The sequence below is a fragment of the Rattus norvegicus genome, chromosome 4 (assembly GCF_021556685.1).
Source record: "Rattus norvegicus strain SHRSP/BbbUtx chromosome 4, alternate assembly SHRSP_T2T, whole genome shotgun sequence".
In the NCBI taxonomy this organism is placed as follows: domain Eukaryota; kingdom Metazoa; phylum Chordata; class Mammalia; order Rodentia; family Muridae; genus Rattus; species Rattus norvegicus.
In genome coordinates, this window is record NC_141537.1 from 64308425 (window position 1) to 64320957 (window position 12533).

General features: G+C 42.2%; 1 protein-coding gene across 5 annotated transcripts in view; it reads left to right on the top strand.

The window, feature by feature from the left end:
* Agbl3 (AGBL carboxypeptidase 3) overlaps positions 1–10640 on the top strand; it is a 77933-nt gene extending 67293 nt beyond the window's left edge. For 3 of the 5 annotated variants that reach the window (XR_015685751.1, XR_015685755.1, XM_087658666.1), the window contains one exon: positions 8891–10640. Coding sequence is in view for 2 of the 5 variants with exons in the window: in XM_087658666.1 (XP_087514792.1) it covers positions 8891–9482 (592 nt within the window). In the remaining 3 variants the exon portion in view is untranslated. 5 annotated transcript variants of the gene reach the window in all.
* Positions 10641–12533: the final 1893 nt, after the last annotated feature.

The window sequence follows — 12533 nt, forward strand, 5'->3', positions numbered from 1 at the left end:
CCTACAAATTAACTAGAAAGTTGTGGAGATTTTAATGAGAAATTAGGCAAAGATTATAACCAAGCAATTCACAAAAGAAATACCATGGCCAACAAACACTAGAAATGTTCAGTCTTGCTCATTCACAAATCACAGCTAAAGCAATGATGCGATGTTTCATTAATTCTCATTGACATTTTGAGGCTTAGTAGCAGACTCTCCACGATTGTGGAGACCCAGACTGGGTGTCTGTGGGAGGAATTTCAACAATGTTAGTGAAAACTACTGACTCACACTGTTCTTCCCCCTTCCTTCTCATGCTCTCTGTGGTGTTTGGAGCTGAGCTAGGACCTTACACACACTCCTAAGGCACCAGATCACGCAGAACACCTTGACTAAAGCAAATTCTACTTTAGGAAGTTGATCTAAGGAAAAAACTAAAGCAGAAACAGGATGCATGTGTAATATTTGTTTCAGTATTGCTTATAGGAGTTAAAAATTAAAGACCCTTGATGTTCAAGAATAGAAAACTACTTAAATTATTAAATATTGTATAATACTTCAGTATGGCAAGTGACTGATAAACCTCTGGATGGATAAAGTATTGGTGGGGAGGGATGGTCCTCTTCCTGATGTTTATTCCTTTATTGTATAATCATCAAATCATACATAAGAGGGGCAGTTAGTTGTAGTTTCTAGTGGAGTGCTGTAGCATTCATGATGGGGAAGGCACTATGTGACAGGAATTGGGTTTAATAGTTCAACTAAAATATGAAAAAAGCAATGTGAATTACGTAGGCAAATGAGAGACAGAGTATGATAATATCAGCAAAATTATGAATCAGGGAGCTAGAGAGATGGCTGAGTGATGGCCCACAGAATCCACACAGTGGACTGAAGTTCAGTTCTCAGCACCCACATGGCAACTCACAGTTGCCCATAATCCAGCTCCAGGGAACTGAAGACGCTCTTTTGGTATCCACAGACATATTTCCACACATATGTCATGTTATAAAATAAGATTTTATAAGATTTAAATAAGAGCCTTATAATAAGAAAATGTTTTAAGAATTGTCATATTAAGAACTAGGAACTCTTTGTTTGCTTTGTTCTGGTTTGTTTGGGGTTTTATTGGTATTTTGCTTTTTAAAAAGAGTTGGGTGGGAGGAGAGGTGGGGAGATGAGGAGGGGAGCTGCATTTGCTGTCACCTGAGTTTTTGATCTTAGCCACAGAATGTACTTTATGAAAAAATTATTCTCAAGGAAAAAGAACTAGGAATATCTAAAAAATTATTTTTAAAAACTAGTTTCAAAATATAAAGATGTCTGTGAAATTAGAATTTTCTGGCATGGTAATGATGGAAATGCTTCAGCAAACACATTTAAAACAAAAATAAAAAGTTTAGTGGAGAAGAGAAAGGATGCAAAGATAGTGTGGTGAGAACAGAGGTGAGAGAGAAAAAGAGGGAAGGGAAAAAGGAGAAGAGGCATAGGTGAGCCCAAGGAGAGAAAGACAAGAAAGAAAAGTGAGGAGAAAGGAAAAGAGAGAGGGGAAAGGAGATGGAAGACAGAAGAGGAGAGATGAGAAAAGACAGGAGAAAGGGCCGAAGAAGGAAATTAAAGGGAATATTAAAAGTAGCCAGGTGCCATTGCTGAAACTGAGAAAGAGTCAGCTGCCAGCATAGCAGCATGGCAGAGAGCCCATGGCTGGAGAGAGCTTACTCAGCTGAATAGCTGCGATTAAGTTGAGGGACTTGTGGGATGATAAAATATGTACAACCTGTTGTTCATGTCATTAGAGTTTCAGAAGGACAGGTGACATAAGTAGACCTGAAAAGGAATTCAAAGAAATAATTGCTGAAATGCTTGAAACTTGGCACAAAGACTTAAAGCTTCAGTCAGTAACCTCAGCAAATCACCAAGAGGATACTAGCAATACCAGACTTTAGCTACAGAAAGCAAGTACTGAAATCAGCCAAAGGAAACATGTACCTTTCCTGCAGAAGAGCAGCCCACACCCAGGCGGGCAGGGAGCAATGGCTCCAAGCTGTCAATTGTGGGGAAGGAACTGTTAGACTAATATTCTGTGCCAAGTGAAAGGCGAAGTCAGTAAACAATTCAGATGAAGAAAACTAAGGGACTTCTAACCAAAGACTACCTCAAAAGAATTTCTTTGTAAGCAAATTAATTATAACAGAAATATCAAGAAAGGAAGAATATGATAAGCAGAAATACAGGTAAATAGTAGGTGTATAGCAGTCGGGGAGGGGGAACTGGGGGTAGCCACTAGAAAGTCCCAGATGCCAGGGACCCAAGAGGTTCCCAGGACCCAACAGGGAGGACTTTAGCCAAATACCTATTAAGAGCATATCCAGTGGGTAGGCATGGACCCAGCTGAGGGATAGGGCCACCCACCCACCTCAAAATTATTAACCCAGAATTCCTCCTGTCAAAAGGAGATGCAGGGACAAACAGTGGAGCAGGGACTGAAGGAAAAGCCACCCAGAGACTGCCCCACCTAGGGATCCATCCCATCTGCAGACACCAATCCAGACACTTTTGCTGATGCCAAGAAGTGCTTACTGACAGGAACCAGGTATAGCTGTCCCCTGAGTAGCTCTGCCAGAGGGCAACCAATACAGATACAGTTGTACACAGCCAAACATCGGACTGAGCATGGAGACCTCAGTGAGGAACTTAAGGCAAGGACTATAGGAGCTGAAGGGGTTTGCAACTTCATAGGAAGAACAACATCAACCAACCAGACACCCCAAAGTTCCCAGGGACTAAACCACCAACCAGAGAGTACACAGGGGGTTTCCATGGTTCCAGGCCATCCTATTAGCAGAGGATGGCCTTATCTAGCATCAATGGGAGGGGAGCCCCTTGGTCCTGTGGAGGATTGATGACCCCGGATAGGGGAACGCTAGGCCGCTGAGGCAGGAGTTGGTGGGTGGGTAGGGGAGGACCCTCATAGAGGAAAGGAGAGGGAGGCAGGGATGGGGGGGGGGCTTGTGGAGGGGAAACTGGGAAGAGGGATAACATTTGAAATGTAAATAAATAAATTAACAATAATAAATAAACAAATTATACTTGATTATTAAAACAAAGGTTGTATAGTACTGTCATTTTTGTAGGAAACATGTAGGGCAGTTATAAATGTGAGACAATAAAGAAATACAGAGGGGAGGAAGGTCTCTGAGTTTCCCTCGAACTAGGTCAGACAATACTGAACCAGCGCTACGTTAAGATATCCTGCATAGGCAGTACATACAAACCTCTCAAAGGCTATCAAAGAGGTACGTTCAGAAGCCCTGCAGAAGACTGTGTATGGGGGCCAGCACACAACAGTGTCGGGTAGGGAGATTGTGAGTTTGAGGTCAGCCTGAGATACATAGCTAGACTCTGTCAAAGGAAGAAAGAAGAGAGACTTAGAGAGGGAGAAGAAAGGAAGGAGCCTGATGACCTAGGTTCCACCCCTGAACCCCACATGATGGAAAGTAAGAACTGACTCCCACAGCTTTCCTCTAGCTCACAACACACACACACACACACACACACACACACACACACACACACACACACACACACACACAGAGTCATAACCTGTGGAATAGAATGCTTTCATGCCCCTTTAGCTTGGTTTTCTTTTTTTTTTTTTTTTCCGGAGCTGGGGACCGAACCCAGGGCCTTGCGCTTGCTAGGCAAGCGCTCTACCACTGAGCCAAATCCCCAACCCCTTTAGCTTGGTTTTCAACTCAGAGGGTTTTCCTGATTCTTGAGGACTGTCTGCACATCATTCCCGTTCTTCCCTAGTTCAACTCCTCTCATGTCTCACCCGCTCCCTCTGAGATTCATGACTCCTTTCATCATTCTTATATGTTTGATTACTGTTACAAAGTTGTGTTTATGTATGGAAAAACTGAATTCATAATTTTAATCAGCCCCAAGGGAATTTCATAGGCCTATGGTTTAACAGCATAATTTCATCAAACATTAAAAGCAGTGACTCCTACTCTAGGCTGCAACCCTTAAATACAGTTCTTCATGTTGTGGCGACCCCCAACTATAAAATTATTTCATTACTACTTCATAACAGTAATTCTGCTACTGTTATGAATCATACTATAAATATCTGATATGCAGGATATCTGATATGTAATACCAAAGAGTTGCAACCCACAGGTTAAAAACCACAGATTTAAAGAATAATTACCACCAGTTCTGCACAGTGTCTTCTAGAACATGGGAAAATAATTTGTAGTTCATTTTATGAAGCTACTATTGGCATGACACCAAAATCAGCCAAAGAGAGAACCAAAATAGAAACTCAAGAAATGGAACCCTCTTAGCAAATAGAGTTCAGTACTACATTTTAAAAGAATTGTGACTCACCGCTTGGCATTGGGCTTCAACAATTCAAGAATGGCTCAGTGCTTTCACAGCGGAACCCTCGGTGTTTGCAAGGTAGAGGAGAAAATTCACATTATGATATGAATTGGCACAAATATTGACAAGATTAAATATTCATGGTTTTAAAAGAAGGGCCTCATGCAGATCAATGGAGTCCACCATTACCACTCACACACGCTCACTCGCCACTGTGCAGGTGCTCTCACTACAGCAACAGACAGGAGAAAGAGAAGGGAAGGTACGGCTCTGTCTGTGGTACTACCTATGTAGACTATCTCAAGGAACTTGTTTTTAAACTTCCTAACAAGTCCTAGGTCTCAGAATATATGACAATATGGTCATATTTCTATCTATAAAAATTAAACATGTGACTTCTAAAACTACGTATATAAATCCACTTTGAACTTCTCAAAAAAATTGAAGTACATATCTGTAACTTACAGAATATATGCAAAGCTTGGAGCTGAGAATAACAAAATAGTGAAAACCAATATGTAACTGAATGGGGAAGATACAACGTGTTTGTGGATTAGAAAAGTCAAGACATTTGCTCTTCCCAGCTTGACATATGGGTTCCACACAAATTCTTATCAAAATCTCAGCAGAATTGTTACAGACCTAATTAAGGCTAATGTAAATTTTTTATTTAAAAAAGTACTGAAGGATCAAAAACAATTTAGCAAAGGGAATTGACCGTAGATTTCAAGGGCGTTTTTACAGCTACAGAAATGGACAATAGTACTGAAGAATAAGAAGACACATCTGTGGAACTGAGCAGACCCACACAGATATACTGAACTGCCTTTATAAAGAACAAAAATGCTTACATTCATCCCTTAATTAATTAAAAATGAAGCATGGTCTTCAATACACAACATAAGACTACAAAATATTTACATTTAAAAAATCCTCAGATATAAGGCTAAGCTAAGATTTCTTAGACTTAATGCCAAAAATATGATTTATAGAAAGGGAAATATGGGCTGGGGATTTAGCTCAGTGGTAGAGCGCTTACCTAGGAAGCGCAAGGCCCTGGGTTCGGTCCCCAGCTCCGAAAAAAAGAACCAAAAAAAAAAAAAAAAAAAGAAAAGAAAGGGAAATATGTTAGTTGGACTTAAAATGCTGACACCCTGTGTAAAAAGAAGCCAGGCATGGTAATTCATACCTGTAATCCCAACACTAATACCTGAATATTGCTGTGAGTAAAGGGTTAGCCTGGGCTAACAGGTGAATACCATTCCATCCAAGGCTATATTATAGTTCTATCTCCAAAACACAAAACAACACAAAAGCATACTTCGATGCCATGAGAGAGGCTGGAGAGACGACTCTGGTTCAGCTCACTGGCTACTCTTCCAGTGGACCAGGTGCAATTCCTAGCAATCACACGGCCGCTCTGTAATTAAAGTTCCAAAGAATTGGATCCTCTCTGCTAGCCTCTGAGGCAGCAGGTATACAAGTGTGCACAAACATGAGCATGCAAAGCACCCATACACATAATGTTTTTAACTTAAGTATTATAAAATAGAAAAATATTTGCAAACCACACCAACAAAATAATATTATCTTGATTAAAGAACCCTCAATGGCCACAGAGGCAGTTCATCAATAAAGTGCTCGCAGTGACATGCAGGCATGAAAACCTGAGGAAAAGTCTGTTGGCATGTCTGTAATACTAGTGTTGGAAGGAAAAAACAGAAGAATCTCTGTGGCTTGCTGTATACCTAAACTACTCTAGTAGAATAAACACAGTACATTTTTATAGCAAAGTCAGTGGTTCTCAACCTGCCCAATGCCACCCTTTAATACGGTTCCTCATGTTGTGGTGACCCCCCCCCAATCATAACATTATTTTTGTTACTACATTATAATTGTAATTTTGCTACTGTTATGAATTATAATGTAAACATCTAATAGGGAGGCTATCTGATATGTGAAAGAGTCCTTCAACCCCCAGGGGGTGTATGACCCACAGGCTGAGAACTACTGCTTTAAGTCTATGTCAATTACATGTATAAGAAGGTGTGTCCTGGGCTGGAGACATGGCTCAGCCGTTAAAGCCTAGGCTCACAACCAAAAATATAAGAAGGTGAGTCCTAGAGTGATTCCAAGTTCAGGGACTCTGTCTTAAAAAAACAGTAATGTGGAGAGCACCTGAGGAAGACAGCTAATGTTAGCCTCTAGCCCCCAGATGTGTCTGTACACAAATGCATGAACATTCCATACTCGGATGGCTTGAATATGCTTGGCCCAGGGAGCAGCACTATTAGGAGGTGTGGCCTTGTTAAAGTAAGTTTGTCACTGTGGGCGTGGGCTTTTAGACCCTCATCCTAGCTGCCTGGAAGCCAGTCTTCTCCTAAAGGCCTTCAGATGAAGATGTAGAACTCTGAACCTCTGAACCTGTAAGCCAGCCCCAATTAAATGTTGTCCTTGTAAGAGTTGCCTTGGTCATGGTGTCTGTTCACAGCAGTAAAACCCTAACTAATACATGTACACATGCACATGTATACACACACCGAGATGGGGGAGGAAGAGAACCCTCAAATTCAACAGTCAAAAAGAAAAAAAACCCCCATTTCAGGGCTACTGAGGTGGCTCAGCGTTAACAGCCAAGTATATTCAAGCCATCCTAGCATGGACTGCTCTTGCAAAGGCCCTGTTTGGTCCCAGCACTCACATTGGACAGTTTACAGTCACCTGTAATCCCAGTTTCAGGGAATCTACCACTCTCTTCTGGCCTCCAAAGGCACCTGTACTCACATGCACATAACCCCACACGCATACACGGGCATACATATCATTTAAAATAAGTTTCCAGAAAAGAAAAAGGAAAAGCATGTCAATAGAAAACAAGCAAAAGACAAGAATAGAGATCTAACTAAACAGTATACAGGGCATATAACCACACATACTAGCATGAACGATGCAAGTTGAATTCACAATAAGCTATCACTGCTGACCTGTCAGAATAGCTAGGAGGAACGTGCAACAACAAGAACACTGTGTGCCTGTGAGGATGCAGACACTGGGTTATTTACATATTGCTGATGGGAACATAATATGTGGTAACCACTCTGAAAAACAGTTAGATAGTTTCTTAATTACATATCAGATGGCTGGGTATGATAACATGTGACTGTAAGCCTAGTGCTTGGTGGGGACAGAACTAGAAGGCTACCCCAGACAACATAAGCAAGAGTCTTCAAAAACAAAACAGAAAAATAAATATATAACTGCCATTTAACCAGCAACTGCTTTCCTGGAATGTAATCCCGGTGAAATGAAAACAAGTTCCCACAAAATGCTGCCTACAGATGTTTACTCAGCTTCATTTGAAATGCCATAGGCTAGAAATAAGTGATCCGCAGGTCCTTCCATGGATGACTCATTTAACCGTAGTATATCCATGCCATGGACTACTACTCAGATAAAAAGGAAAGGAAAGGAAAGGAAAGGAAAGGAAAGGAAAGGAAAGGAAAGGAAAGGAAAGGAAAGGAAAGGAAAGGAAAGGGAAAGGAAAGGAAAAAGGAAAGGAAGGGAAAGGAAGGAAGGAAGGAAGGAAGGAAGGAAGGAAGGAAGGAAGGAAGGAAGGAAGAAGAGAAGAAAAGAGAAGAAAAGGAAAGAAAAAAGAGAGAACAATGAACTCTGAAGAATTATACTGGTTGAGGAGAAAAATAAATTCCAAAAGTTTGCACACCGTGATTCCATGTACATAACATTCTTGAAATAACAGATTGACAATTTGGATGAGAAGTTAATGTTTTCCAGGAGTGGAGGAGTCAAGAAAGGAGAGAAGTGGGCACTGCCCTCACGCACGGAGGCATGGTTGTGTGTGTGCCCACACCAGTTGACAGTCTGTTCACACTGCTGCTTCACTGTGGCTTTACACAATGTCACATCTAGAGGGAGCCAGATGAAGGAAGATAGACAAAGATCTGTCTCTATTCTTCTAAATGCACACGATGCTACAAGTACTTCGCAATTTAACATTTTAATGAAACTATAGCTAAAATGCCCTGGCTAAATTGAATTCTAAAGGAAAAGTAGAGTGCTAAGTAGTTACAATTAATGATTTAGAACTCTCTCCCTCTTGAGAGAAACTTCTATCTCTTAGGCTCTTTGGCCCCTTTACTAGTAGTCTAAAAAAAAAAAAGGAAAGAAAAAAGAAAACAACTTATATCATGTATAATACAACTAGTTTAATGGGATAAACTAAATTTTTATGGCAAAGCATAGACCAGATGGTAAGTCAGTGAGTACTGAAGAAGGTATCCAGATTACTACATCCTCTGGATGTTTAGAACAGGACTGGAGTACAGCCAAACACTTAGAACCAGGGATGAAGACATCCCCCATCTTCCTAAAGATGAGGGTAAAGTCCTAATGGACAATGAGCTTACCCGAGGGAAACTATACAGTTCACATTGTGACAGTATCCCTAGGACCACAAAGTAGGTACACACTAGGCAAAGACTCATACATCTCATTTCTTTTCTAGACTTATTCCAACTGCTTGCATAAATAAAAGAAGATACAGCACACCTTGGGCACCAACCAGGAATCTCCCTTTTAAAGCCCAAACGAATCTTATGACAGATAACTCTGAATGGCTCCAGTCTGTGCCCCAGGGGTCATTTGAAAGTCTATCACCTCGCTGCAATCTTCAGAAGAAGACAAAGCATTTTGAACTCTGGGTCAACAAGGCTAAGGAAGGGCAGCTTGCCACCAGCAAATGGGAGACTGTTCCCTCAAGTTCTAAAGTGGATACAAATGTCATCAGAGGTAGCAGTCTTCTTCCGCCTAAAGAATCCACCGTGAGGAGCTCTGAGCAGAGAATTCCTTATCTAAGCAGAGGCATCAAGAAACCCAGTGAGAGGAATGGCCCGCTCAGCTTTCCACCTGAAGTCCCAGAGGAACAGTTAGCTGAGCTGAAAGTTCCTCCAAGAACTCTGGCTGAGCAAGATGTGTTGACAGCAAAAGTACAGCAGCCCCTCCCAGCCCTCCCCCCTTCACATGCACATGTGGCTACTAAACTACAGAGTTTTACAAATCCCAACTTCCTGAGAGGAAACATCTTTCAGAGATCTTAAAAATCCAGAGAAAATATAAAGTTTAAAACACATATTTGTATCAACATGGGAAAGAGCTCAAAACTTTTGATTTCTACCAAAATTATGTATGCATATAACACCAAAAAACTAAGACTTCAAGAAAGGGAGAGACGTGCACTATTAATGATTTTAGTCTATTAGTCACTTTGATGAACCAGCAGCCAACATTCCCCGTGTTTCTTTGATATAGTTGGTGCACTAGAAAGCACAGGAGAAATAAAAAGATTTCTCCCCCTAAAAGATCACATATTCTAGCAATCCCAGAACTTGGGAGGTGGAGGCAGAAGGATCAGGGACTCAAGGCTAGCTTGGGCAATATTTAAAAACAGCAGGATAATAAATCCTAATAGTACCTGACTAGGAATGCATAGTACACTAATGTGTGTACCTCCGGGTGATAAAATAGGACATATTAAAAACACTGCTTGCACAGACCACAAAAGGTGGAACCAAACGGCATGAAAATACATTATGGTTCCAAAGTCATTTTACCGCTCATGATTAAGCAATGTTGTAAATGATTAGAAGTCCCCATTCTTCCAGAATCAGCAAAGCCACGCCTCCAGCCAGTTCTTCAAGAAGATACTTCAGAAACAAGTCCTGCATCTCACATTTGTCATAAGGTGGTGAGCACTCAGGTCCAGGGGTGCAAGGTACAATCCCATCTGCATAGAAGCCTGACTCAGGAAGATCACAAGTTCAGCGCTTGCCTGGGCTACAATGGGAGTTCAAGAGCAGTCTCAGCCACCTAATGAAACTTTGTCTCTAAACAAAAGGCTCAGGCAAAGGGGAAGGAAACTGCGTGTGTAGCTAGGTGACAGAGAACTACCTGCCTGTGTGGGGAAGCCCTAGTTCACACCTCGGGTATCATGCAAAAATAAAAACACAAGGAGCTCAAGGAGGGTCTCCTGGAGTGAGTGTGGCGCCTAGGTTCACAGAGAGCTCCCTAGGTTTTTCAGGAGGAATTCTCACCTTGCTAACTGACATCATGGTAAAATGCAAGCTTCAAAAGCCACTTGCCCTATTTGTCATAAATTGAGGAGAGCCTAAACTTTGTGGAACTCTACATTGTTGCCACTCATTATACAAAACTTCAATTGTATAAAAGTTTGAGACTATAAACTCTAGAGTTGAATATGTTTGTGAGTATAACCAAAGTAACAAACTGGTTTCTCAGAAGACTGAGGAGTGCAGAGATATTCTCTTTATTACTTCCTTTTTCCTTGCCCTCACAGTAACTCCCCCTGTATCAATTTTTTTCATAATATCTGTATTAATTATTTGGGAATTTTACATCATGAACCCTGAGCACACACTCCTCCCATTACTCCCAGGTTTCCCCAGGCACCCTTGTGGCCTCTCCCACCACCACCACCCCCCCCAAAAGAAGAAAAAGAACTAAAACAAAAATACCTAACAAGTCCAATTTTTGTTGCCCATGTACTCAATGGAGTATAAAGGCCTGGTGGCCAGCCCCTTAAAGAAAATTGAGTCCGTTTCCACCCTCGCCCCTGCCAGAGGCCATCAACTGTGGAGAGCTACACTCCAGTATCCATCCACATCACGGTTTTTAATAGTTCTCTTCAGTGCCTCTCTGTCTAGGCTGTTCCTTGTGGCGGTGGGGGTTAGCTGTTGTCACAGAAGCCTCCCATACCCCTCTCTCCTAACTGTGAGTCTGCAGTCGTCAACACCGTGGCAAAAGTCGCTTCCTTGCCCTTCACAGTCAGCAGGCGCACAGATCACAAACATCCGCGTACTCTCTGGTGCCGGTCAGCCTGAGCCATGGGCCTCAGCATGGTCTCCAGTAGCAGAACAGACCACGGACGTCAGCACAGACCTCTGCTGCAGTAGGAACACGGACCCAGACATAGCCCTCAGCAGCAGCGCAGACGCAGACATCATCATGGCCTCAGACGGCTACACAGAGCATTCTGATCCATATGGCCCCTGGCAGCAGCACAGCCCACGGACATCCCACAGCTATGGATATCATTTGCTAAAATGTCTTACTACACCATTCCTTTTCGTGGGTGGGAATGTAGTATGTCCGTGCACTGTTGGGTCACATATGCCAGCAGACAAGTGAAGAACAGAGAACAGTTTGCTGGGGTCGGTTGTCCCTCTACCATGCAGGTACAGGGAGGGAACTCACATGGTCAGGCTTTGCAGCAAGTGCTGATGCCCACTGAGCCATCTAACAACCCCTCCCCTTGTGTCTTATTTGCTATGAATACCTGACATACAGATTTCGAAAAATATTCGTAGGCTGTTTTCACACTCCGCTCTTCAGGTTATAATGTTTAACTTAAATTTTTCAAGTATGCAGCTCCTCCATAAAGGCCATTCATCCTGTCTGATTTTTACTGTGTGAATCTAGCAGTACAACTGGAAAGCCTCCACTTCCTCCTTGAAGATTAAGCCCAAGCGTTAAACCTCCATTAGCTCCTCCAGGAAGGTAATTAGATTAAGCTGCAGAGACTTTGAATGGTACAGCGAGGCAGTGGGAGAGGATGAGTAACAGAGACCTGTGAACTCTTCAGAAACTAAAGGAAGGGCTCGGAATCCAAAAGACACTAGTGAAAGCTCAGTGAAAGCTCAGCTCACATCGGCAGGGACAACTGAGGCTTTCCTCAGTTAGGATGATGCTGCCCATGGGTCTGTCACACAGCCTTTGTCATGCTGACCTGGGTCCCCTCCAGTCCTGCTCTCTCTAGGGCCTTCAGTCCTGAGGACACGATGGATTTTTGTCAGAGACCTTCTCTGCACCTATCGAGACGATTGTATGATTTTTGTCTTTAAGACCAGTTCTATAACTTCCTACATCTCCTGCTTTACATATTATTCTCTTTCCTTCAATTTCTGCTCTGATTTTTATTTTTTTTCTGTCTACTGGATTTGGGTTTGGCTTGTTCTTATTTTTCCAAATTCTTGAGGTGCATCAAGCCATTTACTTGTGATCTTTCTGATCTTGTGGTGTAGGTTCTTAGAGCTGTAATTCTTCCCCTCTTAGGACTGCTCACAATGTGTCCC